Source organism: Lates calcarifer, unplaced genomic scaffold (genome assembly GCF_001640805.2).
Source record: "Lates calcarifer isolate ASB-BC8 unplaced genomic scaffold, TLL_Latcal_v3 _unitig_5321_quiver_747, whole genome shotgun sequence".
NCBI lineage: Eukaryota > Metazoa > Chordata > Actinopteri > Centropomidae > Lates > Lates calcarifer.
The window spans coordinates 83,481-102,589 of NW_026117451.1; the positions used below are offsets into that span (position 1 = coordinate 83,481).

At 45.9% G+C, this 19,109-nt stretch overlaps 1 protein-coding gene across 3 annotated transcripts; it reads right to left on the minus strand.

Annotated features, from left to right (window-relative positions):
* Positions 1 to 387: 387 nt before the first annotated feature.
* Positions 388 to 19,076, minus strand: LOC108874347 (EMAP like 4). Of its 3 annotated transcripts, XM_018662766.2 has the most exons (25): positions 18,709 to 19,076; positions 15,894 to 16,039; positions 15,037 to 15,222; positions 14,623 to 14,743; positions 13,881 to 14,078; positions 12,638 to 12,778; positions 11,966 to 11,991; positions 11,695 to 11,730; positions 10,515 to 10,635; positions 8,847 to 8,996; positions 8,692 to 8,761; positions 8,409 to 8,519; positions 8,135 to 8,230; positions 7,860 to 7,994; positions 7,008 to 7,143; positions 6,235 to 6,383; positions 6,025 to 6,150; positions 5,681 to 5,812; positions 5,498 to 5,565; positions 5,292 to 5,380; positions 5,097 to 5,194; positions 3,644 to 3,731; positions 3,423 to 3,521; positions 3,211 to 3,341; positions 388 to 3,064 (listed from the first exon to the last, which is right to left on the minus strand). In XM_018662766.2, the coding sequence occupies exons 3-25, from the start codon at positions 15,212 to 15,214 to the stop codon at positions 2,609 to 2,611; spliced, it is 2,955 nt and encodes a 984-aa protein (XP_018518282.1). In that variant the 5' UTR covers positions 15,215 to 15,222; positions 15,894 to 16,039; positions 18,709 to 19,076; the 3' UTR covers positions 388 to 2,608. The 3 variants fall into 3 exon arrangements, with proteins under 3 accessions (XP_018518282.1, XP_018518281.1, XP_018518284.1); XM_018662765.2 differs by lacking the exon at positions 15,894 to 16,039 and having other exon boundaries at positions 18,709 to 19,075; XM_018662768.2 differs by lacking the exons at positions 13,881 to 14,078; positions 15,894 to 16,039.
* Positions 19,077 to 19,109: the final 33 nt, after the last annotated feature.

Consider the following 19,109-nt stretch of genomic DNA (forward strand, 5'->3'; position numbering starts at 1 on the left):
ACAGGGGAATCATAAACAACACAGCAGTCAAATGAAGCTACACTAAATTCTTAATTTAACTCCTCAGTTATGATGTCAGGATCTTTATAGAAAACACTTGTGTCATCTGCAAATATTGATCACAGATATCAATCAGCCTGAAATTCATCTCAGAACTGTCTTTCTTTTTTATAAAGTTAAACTGCTCTCTGAGACTTGTATCACTTCAGTGCACACAGGGTTTGGACTCTGTTGAAACCTGCAGGTCTGGGTATATTTATCTTTTTATGTGTGACGCCACACTTCTTCATATTTGTCATAGTTTTCTGTTCATCTGTAAAATGTTCAGCTCTGCTGCTGTCGACTCTGAGCCAATAACCAGAAGAAACAGCAAGAACGAATCAGAGATCTGATTCAGCCTTTTTAGTTTTCAAAACATTTATTTGCATTTTTTTGTTGAAATCTTCAGTACAGTCTGTCATCTGACAGGAATGCATGAGAGAAGACATGATTGGCTCAAAACAGTCACATGAACATCGTCGTCATCATCATCATGAGTATCAATGTCGTTACTGAGAGTAACGCAAAAGCAAAATAAACACTTTAATCCCCCGTAGCCCTGCCCCCCCGTCCCACCCCCATACCGACGACACCGCCCAACACCCAGCATCCAATCACCTGTCCACACCCCTTCTGGCCCCGCCCCTACCTGAACGTCCAGGTGAGTCCCTGAACTCTGTACAAGCCCTTCAGAGAGACGAGCATAGAAAAGATGAAGATAAACCCACGAGTATTAAAAAGGCAAAAACATGAACCCACCTCAACCCCCCCACCCCCCAGCCCAACGCCCCCTCCCTCCCCCCATCTGACCACCCCGCCCCCTGGAGTGACATCATCATCCCAACATTCAGAAAACATTTGAACAGAAATGGTCCAGAAGAGACAAAAACAATCATCATCAGCAGTCATTCAGTGAGTCACTGAAAACTAGCCAATCAGAGGAGAGGAGCTTGTGTGTCCTGTGACCTGATTGGCTGAGAGATGTGGGTGTTGGATATATTTTTACAGTGTAGCTGAGGAGCTGCTGCCCCTCTGTGGTGAACAGAAATATACACACAGACGTCTGCAGTATATACAAACACAGATCCTCTGTCAGAGATGTCTCACTCTGATACACTTGTCTCTGTCGGAGAAAAACAAACATGTCTGTCACAGCTTTCACTCTGGAGGCTCCATGTTTCCGTGTTTTCTGTGTTTACTTCACCTCGACTCTCTCACTGATTCTCATCTGTCTCAGGTGACAGGTCCTGAAACATGACCTGACTGGTTCTGACAGATTTAAGACCTGAACTGAAAATGTGAAGCTCTGTCATTGGCTGTTTGTTAGTGAAATACATCCTGGGAGTGATGGTTTTAGACTTCTGAGCATCATGTCAGAAACTAAAGACACATTTTTATTTCTCCTGCTTTAAATGCAATTAAAGCTCCATGTTTCCTATATGTTTCACATTAAAAGCCTTTCACAGCAGAGAGCTTTTAATGTGAAACAAAGTGTTTATAGAAAAGGTTTTAAGTTTTGAGAATTTACAGTTTGCATCTCATTTTACATGATAACTGATCAATAACTGTTAGAGATCAAAGATCAATAATCGTTATTCATCAATAAAACAATAAAAACATGATCAGAGATTCTGTCTTCAGACTTTAAAAAGCAACTTTCTAAAACAAATTTAAGACTCTAAGGTTTCCTCTGATCCTGACACTTTCTGCTCCTGCTCTGCTCTTATTGGTGAAGAGACTTTACCTGAGACACACCTGTTTCACCTGTACAGTAGTTTTCATCCTTCAGGTCTTAAAAAAGAAGCATTTAATTCCTCAGGTGTTCTCACCTGCCCTCTGCTCTCTGCTGCCTCCCTGTGACAGACAGGTAGAAAACACACCAGGTGAGTGTGTCCAGGTGTGACAGGTGTGTGTCAGGTAATGTCTCCTCTCAGGTAAATCAGACTCTCCAGGTGTTTCTGTGACATCACATGTTTGTTTGAACTGAAGGAACGTTTATTTGAACAGCTGATTGGTGAGAGAAACCATGTGACTCTGCAGCCGCAGGCTTGAGTCCCGACACACACACACCACACACACACACACACAAACCTGTACTTCTATACTTGTGAGGACCCTCACTGGCATAATGCCCCCCCCAACATTAAAATAACATTAGACACTGACAGTTACTGATTCTATTTGTTTCCATCGAGTCGTACTGATAAACAGCAGCTGAACTCTCTGTGATCAGACGACTCTCACTGTTTTACTGTGACACTGACAGAAAGTTAAAAACAGGACAAATCTAAATGAAGTTCTGCAGCCTCTGTTTCCTCTGAGCTTTTATTCTGAAAGGACGTCGGAGATCATGATATCCTCAGGAAGTGAAGTCACACTGGGTCAGATCAACATGAGTTCAGATATGTTCTAAGTATTGAACTTTATTTAAACCTTAAACTGAGTGGATTTTAAAACCAGGTCAGAAATTCAGACAAAGTGAGGACCAAACACGTCCCCATTTTGTAAAAAATGGTCCAGTCCTCACAAAGATAGCTGTACCACATTCACACACACACACAGACTGTGTCTATGAGGGGGGGGTGAGGGGGGGCAGCCCCTCATCGCTGGGCGTGGCCGTGTCATCGCTTGGCTCCAGGCTGTCCTTCAGACTCACCGTGCTGTCCGAGGGGGGCGGAGTCGACTCAGAGTGGGGTGGGGTTAACTCGGAGGCAGGCGGGGCTAGCTCTATGGGGGGTGGGGTTTCCGGGGAGGGTTCTTGGGTCCCGTTGGCAGTCGGGTGAGGGTTGGGTTCCTGTGCGGGCACGGCTGCGGCAGGAGGGGGTGGGGCGAAGGCGGGTTCCGCTCGGCGGGGGGCGGAGTTAGATAGGAGGCCATCAGTGAGAGAGAGCGAAGATTTCTCCACCAAACGCCACTGCATGATGCTGGTGTCCTTCCCCCCCGTCGAGATCAGGTGACTGTCGTTATGCAGGAAGCTGACGTTGGTCACATGACTGCTGTGTGCACTGTACTTATGGCTGGGAGCCTGCAGACAGATGGATTATTGATTATTGACTGATTGATCTGTGGACACAAAGACAGCTCAAGTCTTTGTTCTGATTTGTGAAGAGTTCAGGTGCAGCAGCTGGTGTGTGTGTGTGTGGTGTGTGTGTGTGTGTGTGTGCGTGTCACCTTGGGGGTGGAGCATGGGTAGGCGAACAGGTGAACTTTACAGAAGTCATCAGCGAGAGCGATCACCTTCCTGTTGTGAGATCTGATCAGAGCGTTGATGTCGGTGCCGTCTGAGCCCTCGGGCCACACACCTGAGACACAACACACACACATCAGTGTTTATACACACAGTTCATACACAGTAACACTCTCTCTCTCTCAGGTGTACTGACCGAACACGTGGTATCCCAGGACGCAGGTGTACGTCGCCCAGTCGATGTCTTTACACTCTGAACGATTTCTGATCAGTTTACAACCGTTTGGAACGTCCCCTGAAAATACACAACTGTTACTACACACTACGACCACACAGTACTGTATAGTACTGTAACACTACAGTACTACAGTACTTAAGTATCAGAGTACTGTAGTAGTGGGGTATCAGAGAACTCACAGTAGAGGATCTCGTAGTCTCCAGAGTTGGACATGATGAAGTTGTTGTCAGGTGACCAATCCAGGTGAGTGATGTAGCTGGAATGTCCCTGAAAAACAGTCACGAACATACCTGAGAATCATCATCGTCATCATCACCTGATCATCATCGTCATCACCTGAGCATCATCATCACCTGAGCATCATCACCTGAGAAACATCTTCAAGAAACTAAAACAAGTCCAGATACCCTGAACTCCAGCACTGAAGATGTCAGGTACTGATGCCTTCAGGTACTGATGATGATGTGGGTCAGACTGGACCCGGATTCTGTCCTGTACTGCTGATAAATCTTCACTTGGTTCGTTAATATTCACGCTGAACTAACATACATCTGCAAACACATCACTCAGCTATTTCAACACCTGCTCAGGTGTGCGGGTGTGTCTTTATTGAACCAACAAAGGAAACTGAAGAACCTCCTTCAACAACAGGACCCTCAGTGTCATTCAGCATCAGGCTTAATTAACTCTGGCAGCATAAACCTTTCAACTCACAGGTATAACTGTGGTTCAGAGACAGCACCTCACCTGGAGTTTATATCACCACGAGTTACCTGTCAGTACAGGTGATGTGTTGTAATGAGGATCAACATCAGACCTGAACATGTAGAGGAACACAGCTGGGAGATAAAATGATAATTATCTCAATCAGACACCGTCTATACGACGTCCATAGAACTCATTCTGACAGACGACAGGAAAAAAGATACTGCTAGATACTGCAATACAATGTTAATAGTGTAATATTCTGTGGTTTTCTGTATATTCTTTATATTTTGTGTGGCTCTTGTTTTGCTTTGGTTTTCTTTATTTTACTTTCTTCATGATTGCAGTTGTCCCTTTTAATTTTATCTTAATTTATATTTGGTGATAGTTGGTGTGCTGCTGCTGTAACATAGCAATTTCCTGTCATGGATCAATAAAGTATTAATATTTATGAGAACAGCTCTGCTCTGAACCAATCATGTGTCTGGAACAGAGTCACGTGATGTTAGGTTGCCTCTCACAACACAGAGTGAAGGAGCAGGAGGGAGAGAGAAAAAAGATGAGGACAGGAGACATTAAAGAAAACAAAAGACACAGACTGAGGCCCAGAGGACGAGGAGAGTTTGAGGGATTCAGCTGCAGAGGAGATATTTAACCACTGCTGTGGTCCCAGACCCAGACCAGGTCCTGCTGCCCCCCCTAAAACAACCAGAGTGAAACATGCACAGACCAGAGAGTCACTTTCTCAGCTCCATGTCTCACCACAGAAACATGAACCTGATGACACCTGAACACCTCACTGAGGAGGAGAGAGGAACATATCGTCCTCCTCTGTGTGACAAATAAACAACCTGACATCAGGAAACAGAATCAGAGATAGAGTCTCAGTAAAGTCTAAGTAGAGTCTCAGTAGGAGTCCGGTCTTACTGTGCACTTCCCATATCGGCTGTACTTGCGTCCTCTCTCTGAGACGGTGTAGAGGTAAATAAAGTTATCATGAGATCCAACAGCCAGCAGAGTCCCATCTGCAGAGAGACCGAGAGAGAGGGGCATTCTGGGAAATGTAGTCCACCTGTGTCATCGTTCACATTGTCATGTAAATTAGACGTTTGCTCTACCCACCTACAGAGAACCGCATCACCGACAGCTGCTCGTTCCCGTCGGTGTGGATCGCCACCAGGTCTGTGGTCTCTGCATCCAGAACGTACCACCTGAGACCATCAGGAGACCAGGAGACAGGGAGAACAGTTAGACCATGATGCACCTGGAGATCTACAAACTGTGTATACAGGGTGGGGGGGGGGTGAACCTATAAATGATGCACTTACTTTCCTGAGTGAGTTCCTATGGTGACCACAGCTCCACTGGGATGGAAGTCTGCACAGTGTCCATGTTCCTGAGGGAGAGACAGAGCTGTGCAGTCACCTGGCAGTTAATTGACGATAATCAATCAATCGCTCAATTGGCTGTCTGTCACCTAACCTCCCCAACCTCCCACCCCACCCCCTCACCTCCAGCGTACGACTCCACTGCAGACTGTGATCCACGGAGTTCCAGAGACAGACCAGCCGGTCCTGAGCACACGTCAGAAACATCTCTCTGGACGGGTGAGACGCTAAACCCCACAGCTCGTCTGTGTGACCCTGAACACATCACAACACAGTGTTACACGGACCTTGAACACATCACAGGATAAATATTCTGAGACCCTGAAATTCAGTTTTTGTTCGAGCAATACTGACACCTGCGCACATCCTCCATTAAAGTAGTTTGGAAAACTCAGATGTGACATGAAACACAGAAACACACACAGGTGGGTAACACCTGCAGTGACATATCTGACATTTGGTCTCACCTGGACCTCAACCAGGAAGCCGTCGTTGAAGGTTCCTCTAAGGATAAAGTTACGAGACGTCCCAACCAGAAACTCTTCCCCCTTCCCCTCAGACACAGCCCTGATGGTTCCATACTGATCTGGGACCTGCAGACACGCAGTCATGTGACCTCAGGACTAACTTCTATTTGTTGATGTGTGTGTGTTTGTGTACAGGTGTGCATTTGTCACCTCGATGTCTCGGTCAGCTCTCAGCTCGTGATCCCACAGGATGATTTTTCGGTCTTTTCCTCCTCCGGTCAGCAGAGTGCCACTCCTCATCTCACACATACAGAAAACACTGCCCTCGTGACCTTTGACCTGCCGACTGATCTGAAACGCTGCACAAAAACACGCACAGGTGAGTCTCACCTGTCCTCTCCTGAACTGAAATCTCTATCAGGAAACAATTCAGTTGGTGTGTTTTCGGTTTTAGATTCTGTGAAAAACAAACTTGAGTCTTTTAATGTGCAGTTCCTTCAGCCGCCGCCAGGAGGCAGCATGTCTCACAGAAACACTGTTTCCTCGACTTCCTGTTTGAACAGATCTTCTGCTGAAGTTTTTATTTTAACAGTTTGAGTTGTTTTGTTCATCAGTTTATAATAAAAACCAACAGAAATCTGATCTTTACAGACTTTAACTCTGGTTTCAGGCTGATGAACTGAACTGACTCCAGTTCAGCAGAAAAACGTTTAATTCTTGGCATCACTCCTTTAAAAACCAGTTTAACAACATGACACTAAAACCATTACTGTAACTGGGCCAACACACACACACACACACACACACACACACACACACACACACACACACACACACACTCCTCCCAGGTGTTTTTCTTGGCAAAGCTGAACTGAACCTGGATCAGTTTTTGTTTCTGATCCAACTGCTGAGGTGGAGTTAAATCCATCAGGATTCTTCTCCCACTAAACTCTGGAAACTGGTCTAAACTGGTCCCTCCTCACCTCTGGGCCCCTTTCCAGTGGGGGTCTCAGCAGAGCTCCTGGTCCAGACCAGCAGGATTCCTCCAGAGTCTCCGGTCAGGATGTCTCCAGTACTCAGGAAGGCCAGACACTGGACGAACTTTGGCTTCTCGTATTTCTGAAAACAAGGAAGGGGGGTCAGGGTTAGGACCAGGACTACATTTAGACCAGGACTACAGACCAGGACTACAGAGTAAGACCGGGACTACAGAGTTAGACCAGAACTGCAGAGTTAGACCAGGACTACAGAACAGGACTCCACTGAAAATGTTTTAAACGTGACGATGATATTCTGACTATTAAACTGAGTCTTGCTTCAGTTTCAGTCTCAGGTTGTGGTTTTAAGTTGCTTATTAAAAGAAGATTTAATAAGATTTTATTTATTTTCACTGCAGATGTAAACTTTTTTTTATTAAATTCAATCTGCTGCAGAGTTCTGAACTGATCTGAGTTCTCTTGGTCCTGAACCAGTCTGATCAGGTTTATGTAATCAGGAGACCATGAGTGTGGTTCTGTGAAACTCTTAATCTGAAGGTCTGCTCCTTTGTGTTTGGCTGGGTGGAGCTTCCTGTTCGTCTGCAGATCAAATTCCTCACATTCACTCTGCTCCAGTCTCTGCTCCACCAAAGCCCATTCATCTTTTTACCAATTTAATCCTTCAGGTCAGATTCTCTCTTTCAGGTTACTGATCAGTTTTCAGATTCATTCAGATATAATCACAGCTGATCCTGGAGCTCTGACTACAGTCTGCAGTCTGCCCTGGACAGATAAGATCAGAGATCAATACATCTGATCTGAATGAATCAGAGTTGAAAAATAAAAATATGTTCTCACCCCAAAGATTCCCTGCTTACGAGCCAGTGAGGTCCCAGTCCAGGTCCAGAAGAAGATGTGGGACTTCCCACAGGTGACAATGGTGTTTGGGTCGGTGGGGTGGAACTCCACAGCCAGGACCACCTCGTTAGTGGTCTGAAAGAACACCGCAGAGCAGTTAGACCAGGTTAGACCCAGTTAGACCTGATAACATCCAGGACTGGCTGCTGGTTCAGGTCTCACTGGATCAGACCGAGAAATGTTTGTGAATCTGGTGTTTGAGAAAATGTTTTGACCTTGATTTCAGCGATCTTTGATTTCTTCTGCCAATCCCAAACTGTCAACATGTGATCATTACAGTCGTCAATCACACTGAGGTGCTGACCAGAGTCCTGAGAGAGACAGGAGGGGGAGGGAGGGTGAGACAGACCAGTGAAGGCATCATCAGCTGTTCTGTATTTCATAAATCATTTTCCATCATTTAAAGACTGAAAACAACCTTTAGTAATGTACAGAACTACAGCGGCCCATAAGGACTACATATCCCATGATGCAGCTGGTGATACTCACAGCTTTGGAGAAAGCCAGAGAGCCGACGCCTCGCTCAAATGTTCCCAAACCAATGACCTGCAGAGTTGACAGACTGACGCTGTCCCAGATACGAACGTGAGGCTGCAGCGCCTGAACACAGGGACACACAGGGTCCTCAGTATTATCAATCACTGTTATTAATCAATATTATTAATCACTATTATTATCATGACACATTTCAGTGACATCTTAGTTGTATTCATGTCGTGTATTTTTATTTTTACGTCCTCCATCTTTGTAGTCAGATTAGACGTGTCCTCACCCGTCCGTCTTTGTCCACTCCTGCAATCTGTCCTGTAGCGATTCGGATTTTATCAGGATGGATGGCCAGACTGACAGAGACATAGAGATGATGTCACTCACCTGTCACCACAGACCAATAGGAGAGCAGCAAGTGATGTGTGTGTGTTTTCTCACCACTTGACACAGTCGGTGTGTCCAAGGTAATGTCTCTGAGTTCGTTCTTCGTAGTTAAACAGAACCACGACGGAGGCGATGAAGTAAACAATCTCTCCGGTTGGAAGGAGGTAGATGTTCGCTCTGCAGTCTCTGCCACGGTAACCATACCTGTGTGAGGTCAAAGAAACACCTGGACAACACCTGGAGATCTACTGATGATCTGTGGGGGATCTAATCAGAAGTTACTAAGGATCTACTGAAAAACTACAGACTTCTAGAGAAAATCTACTAAATATCTCTTCAGGATGATTTATTGATGATCTAGAAAATGCACATTGCTGATTTACTGAGGGCCAACTAACAGTCACTTAGAGATCCACTGAGGACCTACTGAGATCTAGTGAAGATCAGTTCTTGATTTTTAATAATAACAAACAAAACAAAAATAGAAACATGTTTTCATTTTCTAATGAGATGAGAGGCCTGTACTACAGAGAGAGTTGAACCTCCTCTGGTTTAACTCAGGTTCTCAGTCAGGTTTGTCAACCCTGACTGCCTCGATCTGTGTTAAACGGTACGACGGTGGTTCAGATGTGGGTCAGTTGAGTCGGTGTTAACTTAATCAGAGTTAGTGCGTGTTGATTAAAGGGGCGTGCACCGTATCTCTCAGATGAAGAGCGCACGTTAATTCTGTGGGTTTAGAGGAATTTAAAGAGACTCTAACGACACAATGTCAAACCAACAAAGACAGAGAGACTGGTCACATGTTCTCTGGATTCTTCATCTGTAATATGAGATGGAAGGAAAAACTACTTCTAGAGAAAATCTACTAAATATCTCTTCAGGATGATCTACTGATGATCTAGGAAATGCACATTGCTGATTTACTGAGGGCCAACTAACAGTCACTTAGAGATCCACTGAGGACCTACTGAGATCTAGTGAAGATCAGTTCTTGATTTTTAATAATAACAAATAAAACAAAAATAGAAACATGTTTTCATTTTCTAATGAGATGAGAGGCGGAACATATGTGATCATTTCTCAGATACTTGGATTACAGTCAACACGTGGGTCACATGTCTGAGAATGAGCTGTTCCTGTTAATGATGTTCTGCCTGGAACACTCAGGCTGTATATGTATGAATGTAATGCTGTTATGTTCAGTATGAACTTCATGTTAACAGTATTTCAGCCTCAGTGGAAACTGAACCTGGATCAAATAGAAACTTTCTACAAAGTGGTTCACATTCATATTTCCATCATTAATGCTGCATGTTTTGGTCTGTAGTCTACAATTACAACAGCCTGTCACATTATATTGTCTTGTATTGTTATTGACATCTGTAATATGCAACACTAATGATGCTCAATTCTGGGGGGGCGGGATTAACCACCAATATACTGCTTGGAACCCCGCCCCCCCCCAGTTTAGAAATCAGGCCTCAGGTAAAACCTATCCACCTTTTGCAGTACAGGTTAATCAGGAAGTTACACCTGATGTCACTAAGTTACTCCTAAAGTTACCCTGATAAGACAGTAACCTCGCTTCATAGTACAGGCCTCTGGTTTTGTCTGAACATCAAACTCTTTTCTTGTCTGATGTGTTGAAGAATTAAATGTGTTAACATTGTTGTAACTGCGACTTGTGTTGAGAGTAACGTGTGTGTGCAGAGTTAAGGATACACCCACTCCAGCTTCAGTCTTTCTGAGGGAAGTTCTGTCCGAACGTCCTCATAGTTCTCAACATCTGAAGGGATGAACATGGTGATTGGTCGACCGCGCATGAACATCTTAATGTTCCCCTCTGAAACAACAGACAGGAAGTGACTTCATCATAACAAGTCATTTGGTGATCAATCAATCAAAGACTCTGATCAGGATCAGAGCACAAAGCAGCAGGTGTGATCTGGATCTTTAATGTGTTGAGTCACATCACAGATCCACTCTGATCTGTGACAAGGTCCAATCAGATTTTCTCTTACAGGTGAACTGCGGTGGCTCCATCCAATCAGATTAAAGAAAGCGGTTAGAAATGGTAACATTAAAGGTCTCAGTCCGTCCACATCTGAAAGAGACTGAGACCTGCTGATTCACCCAACGTTCACAGGTAAGGGACAGGTGAGAGACAAATGAGGGACAGGTGAGAGACAGGTGTGGGACAGGTGTGGGACAGGTGAGGGACAGGTGAGGGACAGGTGTGGACAGGTGTGGGACAGGTGTGAGACAGGTGAGAGACAGGTGAGAGACAGGTGAGAGACAGGTGTGGGACAGGTGAGGGACAGGTGTGGGACAGGTGAGGGACAGGTGTGAGACAGGTGTGAGACAGGTGAAGGACAGATTGAGACAGGCGTGAGACAAATGAGGGACAGGTGAGGAGATTTTGATACCATGCAGGTGAAGCAGGTGAAGCAGGTGCTGAGTTGTAGTTTACCTCCATAGAATCACTGCTGTTAATAAAACATGAATTTATTTTTATTAAATGACCTGTTAATTAATGTGGGAGTGACATCAACATCCAATCATGTCTCTACACTGAGGTGGTGGGAGGGGGCTTCTGGTTGTGTCACTGATTACTCGAGTAATAATCTGTCTCATCTGGCAGGTGAAGAAAATCACCTGTTCAACCTTATATGGAGGTAAATAATTTTGGGGGGCGGAGCCACAGACAGGTGTGACATCACCTGAACAGTCTGAAGGAGAGAGAGAGCAAGAGCAAGGCTGGCAATGTAAAGCAGAGAGAGAGAGAGAGATGCGATTGGTTCAGAGCAGAAACAGGAAGCGCTCATTCAGCTGCAGATAGTATGTTAGCCTGTTAGCTTGTTGTTAGCCTGCTAACTCGCTCGGACGACTCATCAGGACTTACCAGCTTGGCTGTTTTTCTCTCGGGTCGACATTTTGGCTGGTTTGAAACAAAGACAATGTCACTCAACAACACAAACAACAACAAAACACCAATGAAATCAATGACAATGAACAACAACAGACACTCTGACACTGAGAAAAACTAAACTTTAAATGTTTTAAATGTCTCAGAGGAAGTGTCATTGGCCACGGCTCTGCCTTCCTATTGGCTGATACACATGATGATGATGATGACTACGGTTGTGCCATGATGAAGATGAACATGTATTTACCTTGACTGACGACTGGGTCTTTGTGTCTGAAAAGAGACAGAAGAAGAAACCAAACATCTCACTGTGAATTTCAGAATAAAACGACTGAACTTTTATTCATTATTCTGAAGTTACAGTTTTATTTTGAAGGCGGGGGCACAGACTGTACAGAGCTGTGACTGAACTTCATGTTGTAGATAAACAGTCAAATACTCAAACAGATGATCAACACCTGGAACAGCTGTTTCATTTTAATGTTTAACATTGTCTCAAAAGTCGAAACGACAGCCAATCAGGAAGCAGCAGACTGAAGACGGAAGCACAACAAACAAGACGACGTGGTCGTCCTCCATCTTTGTTTCCTCTGACGTGGACAGTTGTGGAGTTGTGAGTCCAGACTCTGGTTGTTGGTGGTGAATCTGTTAGTACTATAATACTATAAGAACACAACTGTGACAATCATCTGTCAGATGACATCATCTGTCCTCATGTGTGTGCTCTCGTGTTTTCTACATCAGTTTAGATTTCAAAAATCGTTCAGTGTGTTTCAGGCTCAGGTGTTTCTGACCCTGTTAACCGACGTCTCTCACACAGATCTAAATGCAGACGTCACTGCTCCTACTGAAACACATTCAAGTGAATGGGAAAGTGGCCTCAGACCATACATGTGTGTATTCCTGTGTGTATTTCTACCTCTCAGCGTTCTTGACCACCTTGGCCAGCAGTTTGGAGGTGGACGCAGCTTTCACCAGTTTGTTCCTGTTTTCCTCTGAACTCTCCCAGGTGCTGCTCTGAGAGCGCTCCATACCTGAGGACCGCTTCACACTGGGTCCCCTGAACACACACACACAGAAATATACACCAACACACAGAAATACACATCCAGACACACACACACACAAACACACAGTCAGTGACACAGCAATGCTAAATCATGAATAACAAACAGAGAATCAGTGTGAAAGCTCAAGATGACAACTCGTTCCTATTTCTAATGTTTTTCACTGTGAAGTTTTTTTCTGTTTGTTTCTGTGTCCAGGTTCAATTTCGGTTGTTTGAATGAAGCAGTGACTCAAACTCTGTCTCAGTTTCAGACTCAGTCTCAGACTCACTCAGACTCAGACAGTCTCAGACTCAGTCTCAGTCTCAGAGTAGCTGAGCAGGTTAAAGTTTCAGGTTGAACTGATTAAAACTTCAGTTGTCATTTAGTTTCACTGAACTGATTCAGAGCAAGAAGAGGGTAAACACACGAGCCAGGAGGAGGTTAGTGAGCCCAGGCTGCAGGAGGCCTGCTGCAGGAGGAGGTCCTCGGGTGCAGACCAGAGGAGAACAGGTTAGTAAAACACAGAGTCCAGCCTGAGCAGCAGAGTAAAGAGGAGTCAGGAGGATCCAGGATCTCAGGGATCGAGGTCTCATGAAACTCCTGGATCCTCAAAGATCTCACCAAAGTTCCTGAAGAATCTCCAGGAGGCCTCAGGAAAGTCCAGTTAGAGCACAGAAAGAGGAGGGTTAGGATTAGGAGGAGTGAGACCAGAGGAGGTCTGCTGGAAGAGGAGGTCCTGAGGTGAAGCTGGGTGGAGGCCAGGTTAGTTAAAACAGCCCAGCCTGAACATACAGAGGAGCAAGGAGACTCCAGGATCTCCAGGAGACTCCAAGATCTCCAGGAGGCCTCAGAGGTCTCCAGGAGGAGGTCACACAGACCTGCTCCTGAGGAGCCACAGTCCTTGTTTTCTCTCTGGTCCTGATCTTCCTGGACCTGATAAACTGGATCAGGTGAGGTCACCTGTACCTGTTCATCAGATGACCCAGATGTGGGCGGAGCAGAGGAGGACTGTGGGTCCTGGGGGGCGGGGTTAGTAACCACTGACAGAGTGATGTCAGAGCAGCATCAGCAGGAAGTGAGGTCAAATGCAGCTGACAAATCAGGAAGTGGAACCTTTTTGGAGGGGCGTGGCCTTTACTGCTGTCGGTGGACTGGGCCGGTCTCTGAGGCTGGGGGGTCGGGGGGGTCTGGGGAGGGTGAGGGGAGGAAGGAGAGGGGGACAGGTCCTTTGGGTGAGGAGGTTCCTCACGCTCCTGGATCTCTTCCATTTGAGACCGCTGGCTGCTGACCTCCTTTTTCCTGTCTGCTCCACTGTGGACAAAACCAGGACTGTGAGAGACTACAAACTACTGACTCTAGTGTTTCTACTGTTTCTACTCTACATCTATTGAGTCTATGTCAGTCTGTGTTTACTGCAATGATTCAAACCACCAAAATCCATCTGAGACCGCTGGCTGCAGACCTCCTCCTTCCTGTCTGCTTCACTGTGGACGAAACCATCAGAGATTACTACTGAACCTCTACTGATTCTACTGTGTTCTACTTAATAATCCCAGTGACTGAGAGCCACCTGGTGCAGCTGCTCCTTAATTCTTTTTAGTGTGCTGCAGAGATTCAAACACACAAAAGTACTGTATTCTACTGTCCTTCACTGTGTGCCAGTCTGGTTTGACCTGGACAGGTGAGAGCACTGAGCAAACTGAGTAAAAACAAACAGAATATCTGGATCAGATTAATCAGATTTCATCTGAAATTAATCAGCTGTGGAGTGAAATCAGTGAAAGTTAATCAGAGCAGATTTAAATAAAAAGCAACAAGAAAAAAAATGACTAGTTTGTCCATCTGTCAGTTTTACCTCTTGGCTGCCGACGACACCGTCTCCTTCCTGGTGACAGATGTGGAGTCTCTCTTTCGTCCAGATGTTCCTCCATTAGCGATACAGGACATTGAATAGGCTTCACGCAAAGCAGCGCCACCTGTAGGGGAAACACACTGCTGCATAACCTGGGAAAGACTGAACCTGACCAGTTAAAGTCTGACTCATGACCAGCAGACGAGGAATCTGGTGCTTTCTACAGATAAAGGAGGCTGAATGCAGACATTAACCTGCTCTGTTGTTTACAGTCAGAAGTCACCAACCAAACAGCTGTTTTTTTACTAAAACAATCAGAATCAATCTGACTCTGCAGTAGAACTTCTGGATCCAGCAACATAAACTCATGTTTGGTCAGACACAACACACACCATGAGATCGTAAAGGAAACTTTACCTTTTCCTCCTTGCTGTTTTTTGGTTGCGGAGGCAGCGGAGTCTTCAGAGGCAGCAAGACGACGAAGGACGTCAGCAAGAGCAGCTTTCATGACCGTCAGCTCATCTTCCTGCTGCTGGACACGAAGCTCCAGAGCAGAGAGACGATCGTTGACATCTGAGACACTCGCTCCTGACATACTGTCATCTACAGAGAGACAGAAACACTGGGTCTGAACATACTGTCGTCTGGGGCTAAGCGAGAAAACAATCTCAGTCTGTGGTTGATTAAGACGATCAGCTCTTGGTCGGTACCAACAAAGATGGAAACACAACAAATCTTTACAACCAGCTGAAAAAGTTTCATCCAAGCAAAAGCACAAAGAGGGTGAAAATGCTGTTTGTCCATCCACACCAAGTCTTAGCAGGGCTAACAGCTAACAGAGCTAACAGCAAACAGGGCTGACAGCTAACAGAGCTAACAGCAAATAGGGCTAACAGCTAATAGGGCTAACAGCTAACAGAGCTAACAGCTAACAGGGCTGCACCAAAACTAACATCTTTCCTGTTCGTCCTGAAGTGTGGATATAACAAACACAGTTTCCTCCTTCTCAGTTAAAGACATGATGTCCCTGAACACAACAGAGAAAGATGTGTTCAGGAAACTGATTAAAGTTCTGGACTGTAGCAACAAACTCCCAGACAGGAAATACTTTTCACAAACTGCTGACTGTCTAATCTTCTCCTCTACATAGAAGGTCCTATCAGAGAAATCTGTGATCAGTCACAGGTTTTTGTTTTTTTGTTGATCAGTTATATGTTAATTATAATGTTTAGTTCAGGCAGATAAAATATGATGTTAATTAATTATATACTCACAGTTTAACTAATGAGTGACTGGTTTCTTCAGGCTTCAGTCAGGAAACTCTTCAAATTCACAGATTATATTGGGGGGGGTTTACACACTGGTACATGTGTCATATTTCACAGCTGGCTCCCACATTCCTCAGCTTGAAGCCCCGCCCCTTTACCACACACACACACACACACATACCTCCATGTTTTAAGTGTCCTCACTTTCATTCATTCAGAGTTTCTCTGACTATACAGCAGCTCCTCTCTGACTGAACATTTTACACTGAGTCTACACAGGATGCGTTCAGGTACAGGAGTGAGTGTAGGTCCTCAGTGTTCTGGAGCCCAGCATACAATCACTGTAGTTACATATGTGACCGAGAAGAAAACAGACCTGAGCTGAAAAATGTGCTTTGGATCATCAGTCTGTAGAGAAAATTAAATATCAACAGTTATTCAGCCCGAAGCTGCATCAATTCAAACTGAAGCTGCAACGATTATAACTGAAGCTGCATTGATTAAAACTGTGTAAATTAATTTGTAGCGTCACTGCTAACTGAAGCATCAGTCTTGTTGCCATGGTTACATTCAGACAGCTGACATCCAATCAGAAAGCAGCACCTGTGCTCTAAAACTTGATTGATTACTGATTGGGTATTGATCACTATTAGTCAATATCCAGTATTTTTCATGTTTGTGTAAAGCAGAAGTCAAACTGACAGGAAGTGGTTTTCATCAGTTTCTGTTTCAGATTTAAATTTTAACAAAATCTCATGATTTTTGTGTCAGTGATGCAGAAACAGCAGAAAAACTAAACGTTCAGACACGCAGACGCTGCATGTGTCTGCATGTCTGCTTTACTACAACACACACACACACACACACACACACAGATAGAGGCTGTATAATTCAGTTCAGCTGACTCCAACAACAACAGGGAGGGAAGTCCACATTTTTTACTCAAACACACACTTGTCTTTGTGGACCTGTGAGGACCCTGCTTGATAAGCGGTGATGCAGTGACTCAGGTCTGAAGCTTCAGACTATCCTTCATTCATGAGGACCGTCCCCACAAGGCTGAGACGTCCTGAAACATCCTCGCTATGACGGACTGAACGTGGTCCTCACAAAGACAGAGATTCAAGCCTCCAGTGTTTCTGGTCCAGGAAACAATCCAACACATTCTTCAGTCTTCCTGTGTGTGTGTGTGTGTGTGTGTGTGTGTGTGTGTGTGTGTGTGTGTGTGTCTGTGGTGTGTCTGGTGTGTGTGTCTGTAGGTTAGTGTGTCAGTCATCTGTTCATCTGGAAACTCTGAGTTTAACAGAACCGGTTCAACCTCGTCTCCTCAGACTGTTTCTGATCAGAGGTGGAGGTCTGGGGATGGGGGTGGGGGTCCTCTCAGTGAACCAATGAGAGAGGGAGGCAGCTGTGATGTCAGAGGCCTCAGGTAGAAACACTTTGGGTTTCAGGTGTGACCCTGATGTTCAGTAAACCAGGTTCAGACTGTGCTCCTCCTCAGCAGCAGGTTCAGTCCTGTCTCTGAGTTAAACTGTTTCTCTGTGGTTCAGGTAATCTGAGTCAGGACTCTTAGTTCTCTGGAAATACCTGGAAACATGTGTAAACACCTGTAAGTACCTGAGTGCAGCTTGAGCCTTTTTCTTTTGTCTGGGGGGCACTGGCTGAGAGGGGTTCACCTGGAGACAGGTGAGTCTGTCGCAGGACGACTAATGATGATGAGACTGAACCAACAGGCTGATTCAGGATCAGACCAGGTCCAGACCAGAGACTCTGAATGAGTCCCTCACCATTCAGGACCTGGACCGGTCACAGCATCCACTCGTTTACCTGACATCGGAAACAGCCAATCAGAGGAGAGGCTCAGAGAGGACCTGGTTCAGACCACAGACAACATCAAAACCCAGACCAGGTCTTTATCCACCTGCTGATCTGTCTGGACCAAGGCAGACCACCGGGCGTCCTGCCTCAGGTCCTGATGTCTGAGAACAAAAACCAGGTCCCAGACCAAAGACTATAACACAGACGGACCAGAACAGTCCTGAAACATGAGTACAGCTGGAGACTGAGATCTGGTCTGAACCTGGAACCAGATCCACCAGATCCTGATCAGCTGATCAACCTGTTCTCCTGATCAGACACTTTCAATAACAAATCAATAAAATACAGTGAAGCAGATCAATGATGAGGTTTAATGATGATGTCAAATGTTTGTAAATAACCACAGACATTAATGTAAAGTTTTCACGTTGATTATAAACATGGATTCATCCATTCATTATCATGATGACATCATGGTGTCATCATGACGTCATGATTATACAGTACATGTTTGCCTCCCCAGGTATGAGCAGACTGGATGAATAAATAAATCATTCCCTGACTCTTTGTTCTGCAGATCAGAGTCCACACACCGCGCGCGCGCACACACACACACACACTTTACAACACGCACCCACGCACGCGCACACATTACAGCAGTGTGTGTGTTGCTGCAGAGACTCAGAAACAATAAAAGTGTTTTTCATGGTTTTGACTCTAACTGAGCTCCTGCCGGACTCTACTGGTTTCTAATGGTCTCTAACAGATCCAGGTCTCTATCTGTGGGGGGGGGGGGGGTCCAGGTCTCTGCAAACTCTGCTTCAGGAGGAGCAGTTGCTTTTGTGGCCCAGCAGCCGCCGGAGGGGCGGTGCAGAGCCTTTCTGATAAATACAGCAGTGACACGTGTAAAGCCGCCAGAGGCGCGTGCGGCTCTCACCGTCCCGCCGCTGCACGGACAGGTGATCCGGTGATGTGGAGGGCGCGAGCGGCTGCCGGGACTCACCTAAACTGCCGGTGAATCCGTCCATTTTCCGGGAGAAAAGCGGGAGTCCGGGCCGGAGGCCTGCGGGAGGCTGAGCGCACACTGCGGGCCTCCGTCCGGGTTTTTCCACCTCGCCGGGGGGAGGAGAAGGAGCCGAGCCGAGTCGGGTCTGTCCCCGCCGCGCCGCCCGCCGGGTCCGTCCGTCCGCGAGGGCGAAGATCCGCTGCTTTCCTGCGGGCTGGAAGAAGAAGCCGCTCCCCGGAGGATCCGAAGCCGAGAGGAGGCAAGAGAAGCCGCGGAGCCGCAGACACAACGGACCGACGTTGCTGCGCGTTTCCGACTCCGCCTCCTCTGGCAGCGCGCGCTTCCCCTGGAAGAGGGGGAAGGGGGGGCGGGGGAGCAGGTCAAGTTTCAGAGCTGCT